This window comes from Silurus aristotelis (assembly GCF_946808225.1).
Source record: "Silurus aristotelis genome assembly, chromosome: 9".
NCBI classification, from domain to species: Eukaryota; Metazoa; Chordata; class Actinopteri; order Siluriformes; family Siluridae; genus Silurus; species Silurus aristotelis.
In genome coordinates, this window is record NC_139582.1 from 27,835,893 (window position 1) to 27,861,526 (window position 25,634).

Consider the following 25,634-nt stretch of genomic DNA (forward strand, 5'->3'; position numbering starts at 1 on the left):
GTGTCAGTGTGATATGTATTTATTCATATATTCATGCAGGCTGCACTTTTTGTCTTTGACACTTTTCAAAGACAGTTGGATTTTATTCTCTCTCTCTCTCTCTCTCTCTCTCTCTCTCTCTCTCTCTCTCTCTCTCTCTCTCCCCCCCCCCCAAGACCTGGAAGCTTTTATTAATTTTAATGTACACACACAATGTTCACATCTAAAAACTCTTCTCAGGTGATGGCGCAGTCTCTTGACCTTTGTTGTGTTTGTGTGTGTGTGAGACAGGTGTGTGAGGGCGATGCGGAAGGCGTGCACGGGTCGTGGTCATGTGACCCGACGCCACCTTTGGTGACGGGGTCATGGAAGCAACTGGGTCCTACTGCCCCCCGAGTTACTGCCCCAACACAGCCGGTAATCACACGATTCACCTATACCAGTGCACCCGAAATGTTAGCTGTTGATTAAACAAAACTCCGCCCCTCTGCTTTAATTGCCCTGTTGTGTGTGTTTGTTTGTGTGTGTGGGGGCAGGTTGTGTGTGTGTCCGCGCGTGTTAGGCGCCGGGCTTCCGATGAGAATGTCTGAAGTTGCGCTGGAGGAAAGACGCTGCGACGCCATGAAAGTCCTAGAAAGCGACGCCCCTCCTGCCCTGCGCAGCCCCGCCCATGCACACCAGCACCAACACAACGCCACGCACACGCTGCACCAAGAGCAAGAACAGAGCTGCCCGGACCTCAGTAACCAAAACCAGGTGAATCTGCTCTCCCCTCACACACACCCAACACACTCGTGGTCAGGACACACACACCTTTAGTATGCTTCTGAACCACATCCCCGGTAAGGCACAAATCCCAAAAGTTCGAGGTTTTTAGTTTTACTAGATTCTAATTTAAAAAAAAGAGACGTTGTCCAACAGAGGGCGGAGCCTGCCCCAGCTGCCACGTGCGAATGAGGCCAGAGGGGCTCGGATATCTGGAGCCGAAATCCCGCAGGCTTATCCGCGAAACTTCCTGCGCGCCGTTCCAAGTCCCAGGACGTCCACGCGTGCGCCCGTGTGACTTTGCCGCCATCTGTCGCTGGCAGCACTACGGAGGACGAGAGCCAGACTTCCATCTCACTGTCTTTCTCTCGCTTTCTGTCTTTCCCAATTAGCTGCTTCACTGATGCATTCGCATGGCACACCTTCTGTCACCGCGACAACCTACTTACTAGAGCGCTGCGCAACAACCAATACACAATCACACATGTACACAAGCACTCACAAGTGTTTTATATCCAGAATTTTGCGTTACAATACTTTTGCATCCTTCCGACCTCTCTTTTTTTCCTCTTTTTTTTAATGCAATGTTCCTCCGAACGTAATTCCCTGAAGAAGCAATTCTATCCCAATAAGGAAACGGGACAACCCCTTCTAAAACAGCACACGAGGACGGAAACTGCGTAAACGTTTCCTGACACGAGAAAAGGCACGACTTCATCTGCATTCACGCCAGTGAGCGACGGTTCATTGCCTATGCGAGTTCCCAGCGCGAGGCTCGGTTCCAGGGACGCGGTGGCAAACTGACATTTGAATTGATATTTTCGCAATTCCATGCAAATGAGTTTTGACACCGAGCTGAGAACAACAAATCCATATTCAGACGAAACCTATTCTATAAACGGTTCTATTTGTCTGTGGTTATTTGGTTGTATCGTAGCAAGAAAAATCTGCCTGATTAGAAAGACTTTGCATTGCAGGCCATTTTGTCAAGTAGACAAGCAAAGCTCTATCCGAATTTTTTAATTACCTACATGCTGTTGGATACTCAAAGCCGAGCTAGAACTTGGGGATATTTCTCAAGACATTGTTTGTTTAAAGGTTTCTTTACTGTATTGAAGATAAATTAGCATCAGTCTACAAAGTATTCTAAAGGAGTTCCTCAATATTTGGAAACTTTCATGCTGGACATATTACCCTCCTACAGAAACAGTTTGCATTCTATGAAAATAAAATATTACCAACAAGTCTTGGCCTGTCTAGGCTCCCTAGCTGCTGGTGGTGCTAATAATAAAGATAAAATTGATTGAACCATGAGGCCATCATGGGTTGTTCTACTGAACAACATTTAGATCCCTTTGCAGGTCTTTGTCAGATGCCAGTGAACAAGACGTAAATTGGTTTGACCTGCACCTAGTGTTACACGCTAATCTCTTGCAATCATTTCTCGCAAGGTGGCAGGGTATCTTGCCATTACAAAGCATGAGGGTATAATTTCGCTGCCGGGGTGTTATTTGGGGCGGGGGTGCCTTTCCCCCTTTGCGGGTCATCGGCGGGGGTGCCTTTCCCCCTTTGCGTGCCGTTCCCCCTTTGCGGTTCATCGGCGGGGGTGCCGTTCCCCCTTTGCGGGTCATCGGCGGGGGTGCCGTTCCCCCTTTGCGGGTCATCCGGGGGTGCCTTCCCCCTCGCGGGTCATCGAGGTAAAAAGAAGGCGGAATGTGGCCTGGTTTGACTGCAATGACTAAAACAATCTTTCATTGTTTCTAATTCCTGTCATGCAGCCGTCCACCACAGCAGGACAGCCGATGAGACGCTCCAAGGTACTGTAGCATGGTCTTGTGCACGCCTCAGCATCAATGACTAATAACTCCATCTGTGATCTTGTTTGTGAACAATGTTTGTTCCCAGTTCCTCACTACTGAAGGGCCACAGCACTAATTTTGCCAGCAGTTGCTCTTGCTGAGTTTGGTAAATGACAACAATTAGGAAGGCCTTTAGCCTTTTATTAGTGATAGACCAAAAAAAGAGGGGTACAGGAGGCGGCAGCAAAAGTAGCACTTGGTGGGGGGAACCGTACTCTCGAGAATTAAAAGAGCAACCCATCAAGTTGGCAAATTACCTTCATAAGAGCGTTTTAATGGCTATTTAATGAAGTCGATGGCAAGTGCTTTTGGGATGGCACTTTTTTGTTTTTCTCGGGAACAGGGCGTACATTCTGTAGATCATCTCCACCAAATGCAGTCCAGGGTGTTTGCATCATTAATGTGCATCTTGGACAAAAGCATGTTTATTTGTGCTGTTGTCATGCAATTTGAACAGCATTGTGCGTTTTAAGTCTTTGCAGCTCTGTGTTGTTTTGTTGGGGGACGGGGGGCTTTGGTGATGTTGTTTTGTATGCCGATGAGCTTTCAGTCACTTGACAAGTGTTTTTCTTTTTTTTTTTTTTTTCTCCCCCCCCTCCCCCTGTCTTTTGTCTTTGTTTTACTTTTGTAATGCTTGTTTTTACTTAGACCCCTTTTGTTTGACGTTTGGTCTTGACAGCGTCATTTTGTTTCGCCCGTCGCGTTTGTAGTGCCTGTTGACCTTCCTAACAGATTTTCAGACGTTGACAGACAGCGGCGACGTAAATGGCACCAAGCTCTTTAAAAATTGCAGCACTCTGAATCAAGCTTGTTGACCTCTGAAAATCGTTTTATTTTTTGTTTTGTTTTGTTTTACTGCGTGGGAAACAAGTGCAAGGGGTTGGCGCTTACGTCTGAAACGGTTTTGTGGCGAAACAATGGCCGAGCAGCTCTTTATTCACCACCACGGTTTGTCTCCTCCAGTCAAACGCAAAAGTAAAATTAGTCCGGAGTTTGGCAGTGTGTGAGGAGTCGTCGCCGCCGCCCACAATCTCAGAGCCAGCACACCAGGTAATGTGTGTTTGCGTGTGTATGTATCTGTCTATGCAAAGGTCGTGCACTATGACCCCATGATATTACTTTTCATTTATTTATTTTTATAAATGACTGTTCAAAAAGCACAGTTACTGGTCAGTTTCAACAATTTCTCTGTGGTAGTAATATCCAGTTTTCTGTGAAGGCTTTCCACTAGAGTTTGAAGTGTAGATGTTGGAATTTGTACTCAAAGTAAAAAAAAAAAGAAAAAAAAAAAGCATTACATTTTGGTCAGGCAGTGATGTCTGGTGAGAAGACCATGGTACCCTCAGCAGGGGGGTTAAGTCAGAACTCTGTGCTGGGGACACCATTTTTGTCAAACCATGTTTTTATGGTGTGCACATGTCTTTGCCACATATCTCTTGCTGCCCCAATGGGGTTCACCTATGCATTCATTTGAGGGCAACAGGGAAAAAATGCCCCCCGCCCCCTTCCGGAGAAAGTCTTTAGATTTTTACTTTTTTTTTTTCTAACTATGTAACAATACTACATATTGTATTCTAATGGTTTAAACAAGGCTCTCATTTTGCTCTGACTGGATATCAAATATTATTTGTCCAAACACCTGCCACTTAAGAAACACTTATCTTATGGTGCTCACGTAAACCTTTTCCACAAAGTTGGACGTGTATATTTCTATTTACTGGAACTAACGGGCCAAGCCTATACCAATTACAGCATGGCTGTACTGCTGTTCACAAAGCGAAGCCCATAAAGCTGTGGTTTCAGGAGGTTGGCATGGACGAACCGCACAGGAACTTGACCTCAACCGCTGGGGTGAATCGGCGTGCCGGCTGCACAGCAGGAATGGAACCAATGGAACAAGTCCCCACATTGTGACCTCTAGCCGAAAGTCTTTCTGGAACGCTTTTGGCTGATCCTGCAGGAAAGGGGTAGCCCAGACCCATATCAATGTCCCTGGTTTTGAAGAGGGAGTGGACGGAAAGCACAGCTCTGTGATTGTCGTGGTGCCAAAGATACTTTTTGATCACGTATAGCGTATTGTCATAAAAATGCTTATAAGCAAACGAGCATATTAGCTCATGAAAATGGCAATGACAAACAGGGACTTCTTCCAAATATTTACATACGTGTAAAACAGTACTTTGGATTCCTGGTGAGTTGATCTTGATGGTCGACAACAATTGAGTGGGTCGAGATGATTGTCGCATTAGAAAAGACTCGATACCGCTTTAAGAAGAGTTGACCCCGGGAATCTGGACACAATGCTCACTTCACAGAAACCAGCAGTGTTTCCTATAATTCATTTCAGCACCTCCTGCAACAACCATCAAGACACATTAGGGCTTTGTTGTTCTGACAAAGTTATAAGCATGGCCTGGAAACTATGCATTTGAGACCGGGGACTTCGGGGACTCGTCCTCGTAAACTGTAATCTGGCCGGTGTACATTTAGACTTTTTTGTTCCTCTTATGGGTGCCATTAGTATCCCCCCCCTCTTTTGTCTGATGGTTTACCTCAGTTATCTACACCGTCATGGGGCCCATGGGGCATTCCTGAGGTTCACCAATGTGTGCAAACCCCTCGGCCACACACGGGGAGTGCAGTTTGTGGCAGCTCACCTTAAATGGTGGGTGAATCAAAGTGTGGTTTAACAGTAATTGTGGATTGTATTCGTATATATGTACTATCTTGTCAAATAAACAAATAAAGCAAACATGAAACAAAATCCACTTAACCTTTTAGTGGTGGCAAATATTTAAATGATGGACAAGCATTTTTGCTAAACATGCTCAACAGTTATACTGCAACCAGTCCTTTTGATGAACCTTGTAAGCCAGATCAAAATTGGCCTGATATCCGAAACAAGGCTTGCGGATTGGGGCGTGTTCAGGGTGTAGATTTGGCATGCATATGTCACACATTGGTCAGGCGCACCCTTCCCCAAACAGCTTTCCAACCTCGCTCAGGGGGGCCTCTGGACATGGTGGGACATTGAGTGCATTTACTTCATTTCAAGCAGGTTGCTTTTAGTATTACTTTTTTTTTTCAATGATGCATCGTATCAAACGTAAATGTCATGCCACGATCCAGTGATTTATTTTTTTCCCCTACTGCATTCCCCCTCCCCGTCCATGTTCTCATGGACGCAGCTGTGGTTCTCGAGAGTCGCACTCCCACAGCATCAGCAATCCTCTCAGTAATTGAGCTCAGTATGTGGTAGGTATGTTTGATTGAAAAGCGTGTCTGCTTTCTTTTTTTCTTTTTTCTCCTTTTCCTTTTTCTTTCTTCCCCCTAATGGAGATGTGTGTGTTTAATAGACAGTGCGGTGTTTTTGTGTGGATTTAATGGATGCGTACAGGGAGTCAGTTTGTCCCGAGCGCAGTATTGCTCGCATCCATCATCTCTATAAAATGTAATTTTCCTGTGTCAGCGGCTTACAGCTCTGCAGATCTACACCTCCACTGCCCCCCTCCCACCGCCCTCCCCAACTCATCTTTCTCTCTTTCTCTGCGGATTGATATAATTGGCCACTTTCACTCAAAGCCCATTCACCGCCCGTTATTAAGTTATCGCGGCCGCCTCGGCTAGACCGCGCCTCCAGTGCCTAGACGGCACGCTGAAGCGAAAATATTGCGGAATTAGCATGTCGGCGTGCAGAAAAGGCTGGAACGGTTTCTCAACGTGCGTTTTAATAAAACGAAGAAACTTTTATAATCTGAAGAAAAAGCTACTTGTGTATACCCACAGAATGGGTTAAGGCGCCGACCCCTGTTTTTATTCAACACACTTTTTTTCAATCCATTTACAATTCTGAGCTAATTTCTAAGTAATATTTATTAATATTCAATAAAAGCCTAGTGGTCATTTTATAATTGAGGAAATTATCAGTCCTTTTGTGATGGGGGACGGTGCACAGATGAACAGATGTTGACGTCCTTGAACGTGTGAAAGAGACGCCCCCGCTTTTCCTCCCTCGGGAATGAAAGGTGTCGCTTCACATCCCAGTCTCTTTGCTGTATTTAATTACCTGCTTTTCTTTCTTTCTTTCACCGTCGACCGTCTCGTGTCTTTTTCTGGCCAAGTGCGTTGCTTTTGATCTCGAGACGATGCAGTTGATCATCGGTGGGGCGAGTTTGCTTCGCCCCGACTCCTTGTTTTATTCATTTTGTTCTGTCTGTCTATTTCTCTCTCTCTTTATTTATATAGTAAAGGACATAGCACTTGCTTACTGTGTTGTGTCCTTAAGGGAAATAAAAAGGGGAGAAAGAGAGAGCAATGATGGACAGGTTTTTTTTTTTTTTTTTTTTTTTTATTGATTCATTTATTTGTTTATTTCTAGCAATGTTTAATGTAAAGATGATATATATATTTTTTTAAACCATTTAAGTCTGTGTCTCCACAATCTCTTGTTTTAAAACCCTGTGATTCCAGTCATATTTGTGTGGATTTTATATATTTATTTATTCCCCCCCCCCCCCTCCCCAATTAAAAAAAAAAAAAACACAGCCTAATGTTCTCGCTCTCCGTGCGTCCTACAGGATAAGATCCATTTGCAGCTCAGCCAGGCTTCAGAGAAAGAGGAAGCTGGCAGCGGGGATGAAGATCATGCGGAGAAGAGCCCGGAAAAGACTGAGCGAGTCGAACGAGTGCCAAGAAGATCGCTGTCGAGAGGTGTGTGTGTGTGTGTGTTTGCACAAATGTCACTGTGGGCGGGCTAACGGTGTTTTGCACGGACGCCTCAGTTGATATGACTAAAATTTCGATCTATTTTTTTTTTGCTCAAAAGGGTGTAATATGCAGTTGATTTGTAGGACAAGGTGCATCATAATAAGCAGCAGAAGGAGGTGTGTGTGTGTCAGTCACAGTGACTTTTGCTGGCAGATGAGGTGTTTTCTCACACGCCAGATGGAGACAGCAGAATGTATGCAGCATGTAAAATGTGTCTCTCCCTCTTTCTCTCTCTATCCCTCGCTCTCTCAGACCCCAGTCAGGAGTACACCGACTCGACGGGCATCGATCTCCATGAGTTTCTGGTCAACACACTGAAGAATAACCCTCGGTACGTCCGCCGTAGGAAGCACAAAATCAGAACAAAAATGCGAAGTTTGTTTGCGAACTGTTTTTTTTTTTTCCGAGAACAAAAACCGGATTCCAGCGGCGCCTGAGGGCAGATTGATGCCTCAAGGCTGAAAAGCTTGCCGTCTTTCTGCGAATAGTTTTTCAGATTTTAGCATTTTGTGAAATGAAAACTTTGACACAGCTGCGGTGGTGAAGTGGGTCGGTGCTGGGATGCTATTATTACATCATTAAATCAATCAGCCAATTACGTGTAATATGGAAATGAGGAGCTGCCGTAGTGTTCGTAGAAGGTGCACTCGCTGGTGGTAATATAATGTCTCGGCACCCGATTACATTCAGACCCAATGTGCAAATGGGATTTCGGAGAAAACTCTAGGCTTTTTGTCCTCGGGGTCCCCGTCCCCTCCCGGACGCGAATCCGACGGCTTTCACGCGTCCTAACACGTCTCACTTTTGTAGCTTGGTTTATTTCCGTCGTCCGTACCCTGAGGTTTTGGATAAGGTTCACCTATTCTGTTCTTCTCACAGGGACCGGATGATGCTGCTGAAGCTGGAGCAGGACATCCTGGACTTCATCGGTAACAACGAGTAAGTAGAAACGAACGACTCGATTACTGAATCCTAGATTCTTAGATCAAAAAGGCTCTGCCCTCATATCTCAATCTCCATCTTTCTTATGCTCAGTCTATAGAGAAGATGGAGCTTATTCACTGTAAAGTGTGTGTATATATGTTTACACACACACACACACACACACACGCATACAGTCAACCCCCAATAACTTCATTATATCTTAATATTAAATCTCCTGTTATTCCACCTGCCATTAACATTTTAAACTATTAGCACTAAAAATGATCATAAAAAAAACTTTTTTTTCGGAACTCGCTTAGAACTTAGTTTTGGCACGCGCCCCCTCTGGTTTATCGCGGAATTGCATTTGCCACATACCTAATTGGTTTGGCTGATTTTTCCCGCTCTCTCATGAAGAGCACGATAGACCAAAAAAAACACTTATAGGGAATGGTTTTAAAGGAGTTTTATGTTGAAATAATGACTTTATTCACTTTATTAATAAAATATCAATTATAAAATGTAGCATGTTAATACAGTACAGTACCGTGTACATATATAAAATAGCATTTCGAGAGTGGCGCCGTTTATCAGGGTTTTTCGTTCAGAGCCGCCGCGAGCCTACACGATGCGCACGGGCCGACGAATGTTTTTATTATTATAAATTTAGAAATGAGCTCTAGAAAGAAATGTGCACGATCTACATCAGCATTTGAAACTCTCCTGTTCCATGCAGGTCCCACAAGAGGAAGTTCCCCCCGATGACGTCGTACCACCGGATGCTCCTGCACAGAGTGGCGGCGTATTTCGGCCTGGAGCACAACGTCGACCAGAGCGGCAAATCGGTCATCATCAACAAAACCAGCAATACCCGGATGTGAGTGTGGCGAACGCGATCTCCCCAGCGCTCAGATACGGCCCCTGGAGTCGTCTATAGTCCCTCTGCCTTTCATTCGATTACAGTATTGAGTTATAAAGGCGAAATGTTTCTCGCTTACGTCTCCTTTAAATGCTGACCGCATCCAACATCAGTACCTCCACAAAATCTAGTGGAACATCTTTCCAGAAGGGTGGAGCTGCATATAAGGACTCTGTCTCAATCTATATCTTATGCTCAGGTGTCTTCAATGTTGTGTTCATCTGGTGTAAGTAAAGGAATGTGAGGGTAGAAGATAACAGCACAATTTTATTATTTGATTTATCAAACACTCACGTTTACACGCCATGAGCCGCCTCCCGCTCTCGGAAACGCAGCTACGATTCAAAACGCCTCTTTCTGTGCGGCTTATTGTCCCGTCATCCTCTTCAACCGAAGCCGATTTGATTAAAGTTGCATTAAAGAGGAACCTAATCTACATATTGTACAGAATTGTGGCCTCGAGCATATATTTTTTTTTAAGATCCTGTTATTGAAAACGGTCATAAAAAGGTCGGATGGTTTTGGTGTGTGTGTGGGGGGGGGCACATGCTAATCTGCTGAGGTGCCTCAGGGCTTTTTTTTTTTTTTTTTTTTTTTTGCAGACCAGATCAGAAGTTCTCCGAGCACATAAAAGACGACAAAACCGACGATTTCCAAAAACGTTACATCCTGAAGCGTGACAGCCTGAGTCTAGACCAAGAGGACGGCCGGGTGAGTGCTCTAGAATGCTAGTCCTCTTTTCACACGCACCTCCGAGTTACAGAGAACTCGCTCGTTCGGTCCTGCACTTACCCGTGAACCCGCTCGCCATTTAAACACGCTTTTCGTTCCTTTCGCGTAGCTGAGGATGCGCCTGAGGGACGACCGCCGCAGCAAATCCATCGAGGAGAGAGAGGAGGAGTACCAACGGGCCAGGGAGCGCATCTTCGCCCAGGACGTGAGCCATTAATAAATAAAGAAATTGTAAAAAAAAAAAAAAGTCAACGTATTTGGTAGAGATGTTATGAAATAGTGTATGTTAATGGGGGGAAAAAGGTGTGTGATTTTTCTATTCAAATACGAAGCAAGATCGAAGTTGGTTTCTTTTATTTATATATATTTTGTGCTTATTCTTCAAATCCACAGGGGCAAGATCATTTCCAGCTCGATAAAAGGTGTGTGTGTGTGTGTGTGTGGCTTTGAAAATTCTTATTTATTATTTAAAAAAAGATTTTCATACACTTTCTGGTTTCCTTCGCCGTAGGATTCAGGAGGACGTGGGTTATATTAGCAGTCATCAGAAGCGACAGATGTTCAGGTGGTGCACTACACATCCTTCGGTTCCACACACTGGTCCGTTTGTGAGCTTTCATACAAATTAAAGTGTGTGTGTGTGTGTGTGTGTTGCAGTTTGAGGGACAGCAGCTCGGAGAACGATCCGCGGAGCCTGGAGCCTCGGCCCTGGAGCAGCACGGACTCGGACAGCTCGCACCGGAACGGCAGGCCGGCCATCACTAAAGCCAGCAGCTTCAGCAGCATCAGCGTGCTCATACGCAGAGACAGCACCGCTAGCAGCAGGAGCACGGGGAGGCTGTCGAAGACCGGTAACGCAAACACACACACACACACGGACCTGAATTTTTTTAGGGGTATCTGCATTCTAATACACTCGATGATGAAATGATCAAATGTACGACTCATTGACTCCATTATCATCAGATGGAAGATGGTTTAAACATGTACATCTCCAATATACTGATAGAAACATGGAGAAACACACACACACACACACACACACACACCATTTTTTCTTTTGTAGCGGTACTCTAACAGGCTGTCTGAGGTACACACACGCACTCGGTTATCTTCAAGCCACAAGAGCAGCAGCATGGGTATAAAGTCACACAAATTTGATCTAAAATGTCCCCACACACACACACACACACACACACTCGTGCATTTATTCCTTATTAATAGCATTAATAAATCAGTATTTGAGGCCCATATATAATTCAGGATTTTTTTTTATTTTTTTTTTTTATATTTAACATCCTCTCTTCCTCCTCGGTGTCCTGCCAACATTAAAACGCCCCCTGTTGAGGTTCGTGTGTGTGTGTGTGGGGTTCGATGTTCAGCAGCCGATAATAGAATTAATCAAAAGCTCAGCACAGGATTTTCTTTATTCACTTCAATTCGATGTTTGTTTATTTTAGGAGCATAATCTAGGCCACAAATAACGTCAGGTACCCCCAAGCCCCTCCCTTTGTTCATTGATTGTTATGGAAACGCAGCCGCATATGATGCAGATTCAATTTCACTTGCATTACGTGCTTTTATTTGAGTTTATGGCGTTTTTGTGCCGTCTGCCTTTCGTTGCCTAAAGTTCCATCTGATCCCTTCGTCACGTGTTCCCTCCTTCCATCATCACCCCCCCATCGCTCACGGCTTAGAGACTTTTTTACTTCTCGTGGCAGGTTCCGACTCCTGTAGTAGTGTAGGTTCATCTACCGGATCTCTGTCTCGCCCCACCTTGTCGTTTCCCGTCCAAGCCGTACCCGCGCCGACCAGGCAGGTCCGGACTGGCACCGGAGACCCGGGCTCTCCGCGCGCCGCCGCCAGCGCCACCACCCGCGCCGATACTAACACTAGTGCTAACGCTAACACAAGCTACTACCTCCTTCCTCTGGAGGCCTCGGGCATCCCAGCGGGCAGCGTGCTGCTACACTCGCAAACAGGTGCGTACCGCCAACTGCGTACCACCTGCCCGAGGGGAAAGGGGGAGGAGGGGAGGGGGTCAAGGCAGTGATTCGTATGAATTTCATCAGATAATTAAGTTTTATTGCCCCCCACCCCCCCTCAGGTCAGCCATTTGCAAACCCCGACAGCAGCGCTATGGTCTACAACCCCACCTTGACGACGCAGCAGGGGAGGGCCCAGCAGCCCATGGCGCCGCCCCTTGCACCTCCTACGCATCATTTCCAGCAGCACCAGCCGGCCAATCACGTAATGACGCAGGTTAGTCCCGCCCCCTTTGTTACACGTTTCTGCCTCTGTAATCAACTCTTGAATTGTTGGTCAGTTTTTCATATTTCCTCCTGTCTGTTCTCTGTTTTCCGTGTACATTTTGGATACTTCGTCTACGTCTTGTTGCTCCATCCCTGTCTTTTGTTTGTTCTTTCTTTCTTTCTTTCTCTTTCTTTTTCTCCTCTGCAGCATTGTGGTCAGTGTGTCCAGTACTCAGCGATCTCTTATCCTCCTCCGCTCCTGCCTGTTCCTCTAAACCAACACTACACTGTGGTACTGCTCGCTCTCTCTCGCTCTCTCTCTCTCTCTCTCTCTCTCCCCCTCTCCCCCCCTCACTCTTTTGTCCGATTATTTTTTCTTCTTACTCTCTCCCCCTCTTTCATGCCCACCTCCTCTCACTTTCTGCTCTCTCTCTCTCTCGCTCTCTCTCTCTCTCTCTCTCTCTCTCTCTGTGTCTGTCTGTTTTCTCATACTCCCTCATTTTTTTTTTATCCTATTAGTGTAGACAAATCCTTTAGTACACATTGTTGAAGGCACTGGTTGGTAAATCCTGATGAAAGGGAGAAAGAAATGGTTTGTCTCGGTCTTAAGAACGTGTGTGTGTGTGTGTGTGTTGCAGCAGGACAGCCTGGGGAACCAGTTTAGCCAGTTGAGCCTGGCACCAGGTGATGTGCCAGACCACCAGACGGGCGTCTTTTCCCACTCCATGGTGCTCCAGAATCCGACCCCCACCGGCTACATGCTTCAGCCTGGTCAGTCTGTTCCCGTGCCCACGTACCCGCCTCCCACACCAAGCATCCAGCAGCAGGGATACATCCAGCAGCCTGTGCAGCAGGTACACACACACACACACACACACACACACGTGTAGTGTGCTTGGCACGGAGTCTGAGCTCCGCCCACATGTTAATCCTGCTGAAAAAAAAATCGTGTGTCTACATGTGCAGATGTCGGCGTGTTACTGTGCCCCTGGTCAGTATCCCCACTCGAACCAGCACTACAGACCAGTCACCCCAGTACACTACAGCGGTCCCCAGAGTCAACCTGTTCCACCACAACAAGGTATACACACACATAATAATACATGGCATCATTATTAATCCTAGTGCAGTCAAAGGATGAGTGAGCAACGTGTGTGTGTGTGTGTGTGTGTTTGTATATGAGGTGGCGATGTCTGGGGGGTTCTGGGGGGTAGGAGGCGGGGCCGTGCCACTGTCTGAGAGGCAGTACGATTCTCACAGTGAACCGGTCTCTTTTCCAACTCCTCACTTTCTGCTCCTGATTTTTTTTTTTTTTTACCTCTCTGCCTGTTGGCCCCAATACGGTGAGCAAAAGGGGTGTGTGTGTGTGTGTGTGTGTGTGTGTGTGTGTGTGTGTGTGTGTGTGTGTGTGTGTGTGTGTTGGTGTGTTGGTGTGTGTTGGTGTGTTGGTGTGTGTTGGTGTGTTGGTGTGTGTGTGTGTTGGTGTGTGTGTGTGTTGGTGTGTGTGTGTGTTGGTGTGTGTGTGTGTGTGTTGGTGTGTGTGTGTGTGTGTTGGTGTGTGTGTGTGTTGGTGTGTGTGTGTGTGTGTGTGTGTGTTGGTGTGTGTGTTGGTGTGTGTGTTGGTGTGTGTGTTGGTGTGTGTGTTGGTGTGTGTGTTGGTGTGTGTGTGTGTGTGTGTTGGTGTGTGTGTGTGTGTGTGTTGGTGTGTGTGTGTGTGTGTGTTGGTGTGTGTGTGTGTGTGTGTTGGTGTGTGTGTGTGTGTGTGTTGGTGTGTGTGTGTGTGTGTGTTGGTGTGTGTGTGTGTGTGTGTTGGTGTGTGTGTGTGTGTGTGTTGGTGTGTGTGTGTGTGTGTGTTGGTGTGTGTGTGTGTGTGTGTTGGTGTGTGTGTGTGTGTGTGTGTTGGTGTGTGTGTGTGTGTGTGTGTGTGTTGGTGTGTGTGTGTGTGTTGGTGTGTGTGTTGGTGTTGGTGTGTGTGTTGGTGTTGGTGTGTGTGTGTTGGTGTGTGTGTGTGTGTTGGTGTTGGTGTGTGTGTGTGTGTGTTGGTGTGTGTGTGTGTGTGTGTGTGTTGGTGTGTGTGTGTGTGTGTGTGTGTGTGTGTGTGTGTGTGTTGGTGTGTGTGTGTGTGTGTGTGTGTGTGTGTGTGCCTTCGTATTTTTATTATTCTATGTTGACAAATCCAGTATTTCATGAATGGCCACCTTATATGTATGTATGAAAGAGAGGGACAGATACAAAGGGAGATGGATTGAAAGAAATGAGGCAAGATGTATGGATGGGCGGATGGATAGTGATGAATTTAATTAGAAACTTGGATGGATGGATGGATGGATGGATATATGTAAAGCAAAAATTATCTAAGGATGTATGATGAAAGATATAGAAAGGGATGGATGTGATCAGAGCGATATAGATAAATGTAGGTTGAAAGAAACACAAGAATAGAGGGAGATGGGATGGATGGATAGATCGATATGGAGGGAGATGGATATAGGGAGTGGATGGATGGAGATAAACATGTATAAAGAGAAACCTGGATAGAGGGATGATGTATGGACAGAGGGAGGGATATAGAAAGAGATATAGAAAGGGGGATGGTGGATTGATGGATCATTAGAGGGAAATATAGATGTAGAGACATGGTTGGAGAAATTAAGATGGATGGATGGATATGGAAAGAGAAGTGAATACAGAGAGTTAGAAAGGGATCGATGAGGCAATAGAGAAATCTAAATGGCGAGAAATAGACGGGGAGGTGGTTTGAGAGAGATGTGGATGGATGGATATGTAGAAAGATATAGTTAGATGTTGGGAAATTCACCTTAAATATATATAAAAATTAAAACCTTCAACACCACACATTTATTCATGTCCTTTTCTTTACGTGGATAAATGAAATAGTTGAATCGCTAAACGTTAGTTTTGCTGATGCGTCTCAAACCAAGCACCAAAATCCACATCATTTGAAAAAAAAGAAAAAGAAAAAAACCCCACATCCGGCAATTAAATCCGTCCGTGTGGAAACATCGCAAAAGTGCCGTGTGGAGTCCCGATGATTTAAAACGGCCATTACTTCAGAACATTTTTGTCTTCGTGCGCTGTGCTGAGTTTGGTTTCACTAATAATAAACGTACATTTGCATAAAGCATCCATATTCAGAGTTAACTCGCGATGAGAGAGAGAGAGAGAGAGAGAGAGAGAGAGAGAGAGAGAAATGTGTAAAGCTTTCAATTCATGAGCGCGTGTGTGTGTGTGTGTGCGCGCATGTACATGTGTCCCACTGAATAAAAAGGCTTTTATTCTCTTCATATCTGCTCTGAGTGGGCAGGGGAATCATCCTGACTTTCTCTCTCTCTCGCTCTTTCTCTCTCTCTCTCTCGCACTCTCTCTCGCTCTTTCTCTCTCTCGCACTCTCTCCACCCACTCTTGAATTGATTACCGCCGCCTGCCACAAAAGAGGTGGCCAGACGTTTAAAAAAAAAAAAAAAAAGCCCCTGTGAAAAGACCCGCCTGTCTACCGTCTCTCGTCTCAGACGTTCTACTCCGCCTAAGAAAAACACACACACCTAGTCAGAGAGATGGAAAGTGAATCAAAGATCAAGGACGGAGTGAAAAAGGGAGGCAGGAACGACGGAGCCGCACAAGCAGTTTCCACGTATAGGCGAGAAGCCCACGACCAAAAACACCCCGCCCCCAGCCGTTTCCACGGCGACGTCCTGGCCCCGTGCAATATTTTGAACGACAGAAGACAAAGCCATATTTTCTTCTTCCTGTTGATGGTCCTCGTGTGTGGTGTGTGTGTGTGTGTGGGGGGGGTGTTAGGAAAGGTCACGCGAAAGTAATGAGTTCTCCGTAGCGAGGGTTTGTTTATTTTTCCAGCGGAAAGAAAAATCCCGCATTTATTCACTTCATTAACCGCCGCTTACCGTGTCGATGTGCGAAGCCCTTTAAGCACTTAATGGGAATTTTTTTTTTTTTTTTTTTTTAGAATTTTTTCCGCGGCCCGCAGCGTAAAATCGCGCGTCGCGCTCGCTCCCGAAAAACGCTGCATGCACAAAAGTTTGCCTACACCCGAGTTCTAAGCACCTGAGCGAACGCCGCACAGGGCTGGTAAAAGGCATGGTTTGTAATGCACAGTATTTATCGCCGAGTATCTTTCTTAAATGCGACTTTATTTTAGATAAACTAAAATAAACATAAACGATGAGTTGTGCTCCGATGAGTAAACTTTTGTCCTCCACCTCCCCCAGGATATCAGACCATCATGCACAGTCAAGCACCTAACTACCAAGGCATGATGGGAGCTCAGCAGCCTCAGAGCCAATCGCTGATGAGCAGCCAGCCAGGGCTAACCAGTCAGATCCAGGGTGTTGTGGTGCAGTACCCACCCATGCCACCATACCAGGTCAGTTGTCTACAAGGGGTTTGGGATTAACCACTGATTCTCTCTCTAGTGTCCATCAAAGCACTGCAGGAGTTTCATAGTGTGTGTGTGTGTGTGGGTTTCTGGGTGGATACAGGGTTCGCCGAACGTTCCTCAGCCAGCCTATCAGCAGCAACTTGTCCTGCAGGGACCGACCAATCAGACGTCAATGCCCTCAGCCAGCATGCAGGTGTACTACAGCGTTCTGCCTCCAGGACAACACTCCACTGTCAGGTATTTCACAAGCAAGCGCACACACACACACACACACACACACACACACACACACACACACACACAAAATATATCCACACATACACACACACACACCAGGTTAATGCCTTATAATATAATGGAAGTGTGTGTATAAGCTTATAGAACAACTACTATTGCTTAATTAGCGTGTTTGAGGTGTGTATTAACTGTGTGTGTATAAATTACAATTTACCACCCGAGATAAAGAAAAGACAATGCACACATTATAGCTCATTATTCCTCATCAATATGCAGATTTACTAAATATTTCCCTACACACACACACACACACACACACACAGTGTCACATTTGATCTTCAGTTTAACAGAATATCACTCACACTAATCAATCTTTCTTCCCTTCTCTGTTGTGGTCCTCTGCGTGCTCCTCAGCTCCACCGTGGGCTTCTTGCCACCTCCGGCTTCCGAGCAGATGCAGTTCCCCAGGGCTGCCTCTCCCTGTGGCTCTCAGCCAATCCAGACGCAGCAGTGCACAGGTATTACCGAGCGTTCAGCCGATCACATGGCAGCGAGCCACCAAACGCACCATAGGGAATTAAAAAACAAAACGAGAGAGTTACACTGCTTGGAAACGTGTGGGAAATGTCGCGTGACAAAACCGCAGAGCGAACCGTTTCGACATGCGGAAAACGAACGAGTGTCGCGTATTTGACTGGGAAACGGGAGTTTTTAAAAGTAATAAAGCGTTTTTTTTGTTTAGTTTTTTTACGATCTAGCAGTTTGCAGCGTACGGCTTTCGAACATCATTTTCTTTTATCGCTTGCCTCGCGCTCGTAATGGTAATGGAAATCTGGCTCACGAAAAGCGGGAAAAAAAAATCATATTCCTCAATGGCGTTGAATAAATTCGAAATTCCTTCCAGAGCGTAAAAAAAATCCAAATCACAATGTTCTGTGAAGGTCACAAACTTGATTTTATTTAATTTTTTCTTATTCATCTTCTTCCTTCCCCTAATTGACCTTCGGCTTATTTTTCACGATCCGTTTAAACGTTGCGTCGCCTCCGATGTGCAGTTAATCGGAATTTTTTCCGTCCCTGCGCACGGCCTTAAATCATGAATAAATGCTAATGAACGGAGAACTCGAGCGTGTTATGAACCCGAACACGCATCCTGGCCGAGTGGCGCTGAGGAAAATGGTTTTTAATGAGACGAGCGCGATGGGGATTCGGATCCACCGTCCGTTTTTGTACTGAACAGCCTTAGTGTGTGTGTGTGTGTGTGTGTGTGTGTGTGTGTGTGTGTGTGTGTGTGTGTGTGTGTGTGTGTGTGTAGCCAAATCTCGTTGCTTCTCTTCATTATATTCGTGTGAGAATTGGTTTTGCCCTTTTGCAAACTTCCTGGACTTGATATAATACGCACCTTTCTGGCAGGTGTACCTTCGGCGCCCCCTGGTGGTAGCGGTGTGCTGATGATGCAGCTGAGCGTCCCTCCTGCTCCTCATGCTACACAGTGGAGGCAAAACAAGTACTACAGCCCGGATCAGCAGCATCAACACGCCGGCTCCAAACCGTCTGAGCTGGGCCTGGTCGATACCACGCAGGTAAACACTCGCACACCAAAAAGCGTCAGGACACCTGATTTCTCCAGCTATCGGTGGTTCTTCCTCAAGATGTTACCACAAAGCTGGAGAGAAACAAGTCGTTTTAGAAGGACTATGCCCTTGCGCATCTTCTCGCTTTCCATCACATGGATGTTTTTCTCTTTGTGTCTTCCTCTCCAGCACAGTCCTCAGCTGACAAGCCCCGCCCCTTCTCCCGCCCATTCTCCTGGTCCGCCCCATCTTGCCAGTTTAAAGGGAATCCGTCCCGGCCTCGCCCCGCTTCCAATCATGCCCCAGTTCTCTCGACCCTTCCTTCAAGGTGAGCGCTCGATCCACGTGCGTCTCTCGGCACCACAAAACGTCTTCGTCGCACCGCCGTTTGTTCATTTGGTTTAATTATTTTCTGCAGGTGACGGCAGGTACCCTTTACTCGGACAGCCTCTGCAGTACAACCATCCGATCCGACCTCCTCTAATGCACGGCTCTCCTCTGGTCAACCACCACCACTACCATCACCATCAGGTAACACACTCACACTCGTACAGACACACCTTCTTCTCCTTGTTGTTACCTTTTCGTTGATGCCTTCCTTTTTTTTTTTTTTTTTTTTAGGGTCCTATGGGAATCAGACATGGGGGGCGTGGCCGAAGACCGGCGAAGAAATCACTGTCCACTGATAGTAGCACGGGGGAGATAGGTAACGCCCCCAGAGATTACACTCACATACACGAATGCATGCGGAGTTTCCGCGTGTTAGCCCCGCCTCCTTTTAATCCTGTCAACCAATGGGAAAGAACGAGTATGTGAAACGTTCTATAGAGACCGTGGTTTTTTTTTTTTATTATTATTTTTGGGTTTTTTTGGTTTGTGACTTTCTTTTTTTTTAGCGGGTGTACGTGGTGTTATCAAAAAGTTTCAAGACGCTCTGTTTTGAAGCAAGTACTTTTTACACACGATCACCTTCAAAATAGTCCCACAGCAATACATGGCGTTCCCGCCACTTCGGGAACGCGGACCGGTCGCACAGAAACGCGTACACGGGACGATGAATTTTGTGACTCGTGAAGCTGGCGCCCCCTTGTGACGGCGCGTGCGGCCATCTGTTGGCGTGTCGCAAAACCGGTCTCGAAGCGTTTTGATACCACCTTGTACAACGGCAAGGGGCGAGCGGCGCGGTTCGGTTACAATTTCTAGTGAATCGCTTAGTTGTTTGTGATCTAACTCAGTCGGCGTCGATGTCCTCGCAGCGACCGGTCGTGTCCTGGAGGTGACGGACCTGCCAGCAGGCATCAGCCGGGCCGAGGCCGACTCTCTGCTGGCAGAGCTGGGCAAGGTCGGCGCGCTCATCAAATGGCTGCCGGAGCAAGCGCAGCCTCTCCGGCGCTCCGAGACCGCCGAGTCGTCCGCCGCACCCCAGCACGACCTCGCCTCCACCTACACCATCCTGGCCACCTTTCCGTCGAAGCAAGCGGCGCAGAGCGCGCTGCTCAAACTCAACACCTCCATCGGCACCTACAGACTCAAGGCCATCCAGAGGGCCGGCTCTCAGTGAGGCCACGCCTTTCTCATCGCCCTCCATTATCATCCTGCCTCACTACTTCCTCGTTTCTGTTGGGGTTTCTCATTTTCGTTTGCATCACTTTGGAGAACTGGGATAGATATTTGTTTGGGGGCTTTTTTTTTCTCACACGGGTTTGTTTAATAGAGAGGGGATAAAAATGGGGGGGGGAATTATAAAAAGATCCGTAACCATCGATTATTTTATCGAACCAAAAAACCCCCTCATGTTTTCGCTAATTTTTTTTCTAAAGTCTCCAAGACGCTACACCACAAAGACAGCATGGTTGATTTTGTACTGCAGAACGGACGCTTGGACCACGTGCACTCGCTCTTTGTCTTGTTTGAGATGTTTTTTTTTATTAAATGGCGGGAAATTACACAAAGTCCGCTTGATTTTTGGTACGTCGGCGAGGCCGCGAACGAGAGAGCTTCGACTTTTTGTGCCTTCAACCACGACTGCACTGTTGAGCTGTCTGAGAAAGACGTCACCCAAAAAAAACCCAACAAACAACGAAGATCCTGTCGTGTAATCGATCAGGGGAATCATTCGTCCTCTTCCGCTCTTTCGTTCGAGTGTCCTCCATTTCAGGCTCGAATAGACGGGAGCTCTGATCGCTCATCCCCATAGGGTTTTAATTTTATTTATAGCGGCCATTTTTAAAAACAAAAATTCACTCCAGCCTTTAATCCCTTTTTCTCTCTCTGCAGAAATGTGCATTTTTTTTGTGTTTTTGTTTTTTTGAAAGGCTGTTTTTATTTGTTTCTCTCAATAAATGTTTACACCAAACCGTGCAACTTCTTTCCTGCTTATAAATAGATTTATGGATGGATGGATGGATGGATGGATTAAATCATGGGTGGGTGGATGTATGTATGAATTAATAGATGGATAAATGATGGGATGGATGGATGGATGGATTTGATTGATGGGTGGACGTATGTATGATTGAAATAGATGGATAGGTGGATGATTTGATGAATGGATGAGTGAGGAATTGATGGATGGGTGGATGAAATGATTGATGGGTGGATGTATGGATGAGTGAGAATTGATTGACGTATGTATAAATTGATTCATGAGTGGATGAATGGATGGGTGGATATGATACATGGGTGGATGGATTTATTGATTGATGGGTGGATGATGAATTAATGGATGGATGGAGCAATTACTGGATTGAATAGATGGATGGATGGATGGAGGAATTACTGGATTGATGAATGGATAAATGGATTGAATAAATCAGTGGGTTCATTAATTTGATAAATTGATGGATGGATTTCACGCTCCGGCTTCATCCTCCTGTCTTCACGCCCAGCACAGGTAGGTTTCAGTTGAGATCCGAGTTGCCCAAATGAGGGTCCTGCTGGCCAAAATTGGGGGGGAATGGGAGGAAACCATTGAGAAAAATAAAGAGGCTTCATGTCACGTTAGAGGTCACTGGATGGCTTTACCAGTCAACTATTGTATAAAAAAAATTTTGATTTCTTAGTTACTCTCAACTAGAAAATTAAAAACGTCTTCTATATAATATACGAGTTGAAAATTATCAACGAGGATCCATGGCAGCTTTAAATTTAATGTACTATAAAGTGAATGTTGGGCGTCTCTGGTTTTATCCCCTTGGGATGAATCCTTCAGTACAGTCTTATGTAATGATTATATACAGAAGAAAACAAAGTCATCTGAAATCCCCCTTTTCGTGGGTCAGCGATATTCAAATGCAGTCACCTGTTGTTGTTTTTTTAAGCGAACAGCCGTATATAGAACTTGAACTTGTTTGTATGGTTTAATATGTATTTCGCAGGAATTATTTCACCTTCCTCTGTGCTTCCTGTTCATCTAATCTCAGGCTCCCAGTCATCTACAGCAGCTGGATTTCACTGCCACATCTTTACCTTGAACAGTTGGACAAGAATGTGTCCTTCATAAAATCATAGAAAGAGAAGGTAACATACAAAAAAAAAAAAAAAAAAATGTTGTAAAGGGGTCTGTGTGGTGAACTTTGTTTATTACAGGGATGCTCACACTTTTTCGGCTTGCGAGCTAATTTTAAAACGCCCGAGTCGAAATGATCTACCTGCATAAAAAATATATATTTATTTAAAGTATAGGAAATGTATAATCTAATGGCTTGTACTGAGAGTCTCAGACTTGGTTTTTTTTATTTTTTATTTTTTTTTTTTTAATGGAATGTGATCATCTCACACTACGTTTTGGAATCTACCCCTCGATCGCGATTGACGTATTGGGCGCCCCCTTGTGGTGTTTACTATTAATACTGATCAAAACTAGTGCTACCGGAGTCTACACACCGAGAAAAATCAGCGGCATCGCTCGTCCCTTTCTTATAGTGTGTCTATCCAACTGCATATCTATCCACACTCTTTTTCTACCTATTATTTTCTTTTCTCCCCCTCTCTCTTTTCCCATCTGTATCCACAATCGTTCGTTTGCAGTGTATTGTTAAGCTTCATGTAGAAAATCAACAATAATATGGTGGAAATATTTATTACAGTACATTGTGTGCATTTCTTAATACATGCACTAGATGGCGCTCGAAGGCCAGAGCTCAAACAAAGCACCGTCTACTGATAGAATGTACAGCGTGGGTGAAGCAGGTTTGTTTAAACCTGGGTGTGTGTGTGTGTGCGCTGCAAGAACATCTATAGGGATCATATTGAGACATGACTTTTCCTGGCAGATGTGCTCCTTCTACAAACTTGCCAAAAACCTGGAGGCACGTAAGTGTTTAGGACGTCTTTGGATGCGGTAGCATGAAATTGTACCTTCATTCGAGCTAGGAGACCCAAACCTGTTCAATGCACAAACCCAGCTTCATGAAGACCTACTTTTACGTGGGTTAGAGTGGAAGATCTCCTGCTGCTCTGACTCAACCCTATTGATGGATGAATTGGAACGCTGACTGCACCTCAGGCCTCCTCACCTTACCTTCATAAGTCCATGACTTGTGGCTAAATGCACACAAATCTCCACAACCCAAATGTAGTGAAACATCTTTCAAGAAGAGTGGAGTTAATAAAAAAAAAAAAATAATAAGGGTCTACATGTGGAATGGGATATAAAAAAATGTTTATGCTCAGGTGTCCGTGTTAACCTTTAGATTAGTTGAATTATAAAAAAAAAAAAAAAAAAGGCTTTAGAAAGTTCTAAATGGTCGCTATTACTGTCTGCAGTCTAGTCTTCACCCCCATCTTCACACCCATGTTATGGCTTCTTGGTCCCATTGCTTCATATTGGTCATTCACGTTTGCACTTTGTAAATAAATGATCGGCCCCAGCATCCGCCTCTGCTGTACTACATGCCCCGAGCGTTCTCCATCTTTCACATTTTAAGTAATAAAATCGGCACCTGATGAGGCTTTCAACAGAAATCCATACCGAAACATGCCCAGACATGCCTGAACACCCCCAAGTGTTCGTCCTACACATCAGGCCGCGTCTTTGTATACAGAACACGTGGTGAATATTATCTGTAAGACGAACTGCCTTTTGTTGCTCTGCACAGTTTCACTCTCTCTAAAGTTGAAAGACCACCACTGGACCACCACTGAGCAGATTTGCCATTCCTATGCGATATGGAACTTCTCTTTCTGTATTTAGCCATTTTTCGCCCTTATGCTAAGCTCTATTCTTCTCTGAAGATGTTCCACTAGATTTGGTGGAGGTTTGTGCTCAATCAGCTTCAAGGGTATTAGTTAAAGTGAGGTTCTGATGGAAACTAGGAGGTCTGGGGTGCAGTCAGTGTTCCAGAGCTCTCTAGCAGGCCACTTAAAATCTTCTCTCCAACCCATGTGAATCAGTGGTCCTCAACTTTTTTTTTTTTTTTTTTTCTCAGGAAATTTGCATATTTATTTATAAAATACTTTTTAATGTTAATTAAATAGAAACGAGATTAAAAGGTTATTTTACACCACCCACAAACAAAGAATACTGTAGGTACAAGGTTTACTGAAGGTTCTCTAGTGTCTTTTTTGAAGATTTGGTAATAAAATTGAAGCTGGCCAGATTTCATATTTTTAGATTTCTACAAATTAGGGATTCTATATCGTTTTAAAAGTTCTTTTGAAACCCCAAAACTTTAGTCGATGAAAGATGAGTACAGCCATTCATATTGAAGCTGAAAGAAGCTCACATTGAAACAAATTTCACAACCCACCACAGGACCACCGCTGAGCAGATGGTAAACAATTGGTGACTTTTCCCATATTTGGCTTCAATAGCGTCCAGTCTTCTGGCAAGATGTAGATGTTTCACTAGATTTTGACACTACAACCTTGCTAAGCAGAAAAGCATCTCAGGATCCACGTCGGACCCCCGAGATGCAGATGACGTTCAACAGCCAAGGACAGGAATTTGACGCTCCAGTAAAAACGGATTCTTTGGGTTTGCAGAATTTAGTCCCACCTACAAATTCGTTCTCATCAGTGAATGGGATGATTGGAAATCTGCACATCTGAACGACATTTGAATATTGTCATCCCACATGTTCTCGTTCTAACCGCCAGCATTCTTTTCGCCGCCTGTACAGATGTGATACAGTAAGCGTTAGATTCACGAAGGTATTTGCACTGTGCGTATCTTGTACAGAGCTCCGACTGCGCCCCTGCTTTCAAGCCCTTCAATGTAGCCATGGCAGCACGATGGAAATGATCTCTGCCATACAGTGTTTTGAAGGGGAAGATGATGTGTGATTACACTGGACCGGTAGGGTGTGCAGCGCATCGCAAATACTGCTACACGCACTAATGTTTGCAGCCTTTCCTTTTTTTTTTAGTTGAAAGGCTTTTATCAGTCTCAAGGTCTCAGCCTTTTCATACCTGCCTCTCTTTCAATCTCCTCCCCCCTCACTTCTGTGTCTGCTGTTCTCACACTCGCTGCCTTTGTCCTTTTTTTGTGAGGAAAAAGATGCACATGCATTTACTCAATCACATCTGCAAGTTAAATCCTGCAAATTAGACTTTGCACAACAGCTACAACAGTTTCGTTCGATCGATACAAAAAAAACCCCTGACCCACAGGAAAATGTCGCGAATACCATCATCCAGAAGTGCGCTGATTTCTTTCAGATTTCTGGTCGCTCTGCAATTTTATTATTTTTTTTTTTGTGTGTGTGTGTTTGGTAGACAAGGTAGTATCAAACAGGTTCGAGGCTAGTTTTGTGACCTGCCAACAGATGGCGGCGCAAAGCTGCAACGCACCGTCATGAGTCGGTGTGCCAAAAGACATGGTCCTGTGTACATCGGAAGCTGTGTATCTGCTGCTTTTCTGACCCACGAGATTGCATCATGGACAGCAAGTTAGAACGACGACGTGTTTGGTCGCCGAACTCTCCTCACACGAGTTTCTCACCGGAAACATGATCTCGCTGTCCGCACCCACCCTACTTGCTTTTGCGTACTTCGCCCTCTTTTCAAAGATGAAAATCCAGCTCGAAGGTCAAAGGCCGTTTTGACACCATTGATCAAATCCAGGGCGAATCAGAGCAAAAACAGAGCTTATCTTGAAACCTTTTGAAACCACCTTATAGTTGACTTTAATAATTGAAGCACTGATGTCTAATTAGTCACCGGGCTCATAAGGCAATGAATAGTCTTGTGCCAGAGTGAACCTTTTTC

General features: G+C 45.3%; 1 protein-coding gene across 20 annotated transcripts in view; it reads left to right on the forward strand.

Annotated features, from left to right (window-relative positions):
• Nucleotides 1–20,781, forward strand: part of r3hdm1 (R3H domain containing 1) — a 31,394-nt gene extending 10,613 nt beyond the window's left edge. For 3 of the 20 annotated variants that reach the window (XM_083550636.1, XM_083550647.1, XM_083550649.1), the window contains exons 2-27: nucleotides 271–396; nucleotides 516–735; nucleotides 2,523–2,561; nucleotides 3,567–3,653; nucleotides 7,181–7,313; nucleotides 7,623–7,701; nucleotides 8,250–8,309; nucleotides 9,031–9,171; nucleotides 9,816–9,924; nucleotides 10,055–10,150; nucleotides 10,339–10,367; nucleotides 10,457–10,510; nucleotides 10,603–10,796; nucleotides 11,667–11,927; nucleotides 12,053–12,207; nucleotides 12,406–12,489; nucleotides 12,836–13,051; nucleotides 13,164–13,278; nucleotides 16,445–16,599; nucleotides 16,715–16,851; nucleotides 17,266–17,369; nucleotides 18,265–18,434; nucleotides 18,615–18,753; nucleotides 18,844–18,956; nucleotides 19,047–19,131; nucleotides 19,682–20,781. In XM_083550636.1, coding sequence (XP_083406762.1) covers nucleotides 556–735; nucleotides 2,523–2,561; nucleotides 3,567–3,653; nucleotides 7,181–7,313; nucleotides 7,623–7,701; nucleotides 8,250–8,309; nucleotides 9,031–9,171; nucleotides 9,816–9,924; nucleotides 10,055–10,150; nucleotides 10,339–10,367; nucleotides 10,457–10,510; nucleotides 10,603–10,796; nucleotides 11,667–11,927; nucleotides 12,053–12,207; nucleotides 12,406–12,489; nucleotides 12,836–13,051; nucleotides 13,164–13,278; nucleotides 16,445–16,599; nucleotides 16,715–16,851; nucleotides 17,266–17,369; nucleotides 18,265–18,434; nucleotides 18,615–18,753; nucleotides 18,844–18,956; nucleotides 19,047–19,131; nucleotides 19,682–19,986 — 3,240 coding nt within the window. In that variant the 5' untranslated portion in view covers nucleotides 271–396; nucleotides 516–555 and the 3' untranslated portion in view covers nucleotides 19,987–20,781. The remainder of the gene's footprint in view (nucleotides 1–270; nucleotides 397–515; nucleotides 736–2,522; nucleotides 2,562–3,566; nucleotides 3,654–7,180; nucleotides 7,314–7,622; nucleotides 7,702–8,249; nucleotides 8,310–9,030; nucleotides 9,172–9,815; nucleotides 9,925–10,054; nucleotides 10,151–10,338; nucleotides 10,368–10,456; nucleotides 10,511–10,602; nucleotides 10,797–11,666; nucleotides 11,928–12,052; nucleotides 12,208–12,405; nucleotides 12,490–12,835; nucleotides 13,052–13,163; nucleotides 13,279–16,444; nucleotides 16,600–16,714; nucleotides 16,852–17,265; nucleotides 17,370–18,264; nucleotides 18,435–18,614; nucleotides 18,754–18,843; nucleotides 18,957–19,046; nucleotides 19,132–19,681) is intronic. The other 17 variants (XM_083550653.1, XM_083550652.1, XM_083550654.1 and 14 more) reach the window with 10 other exon arrangements.
• Nucleotides 20,782–25,634: the final 4,853 nt, after the last annotated feature.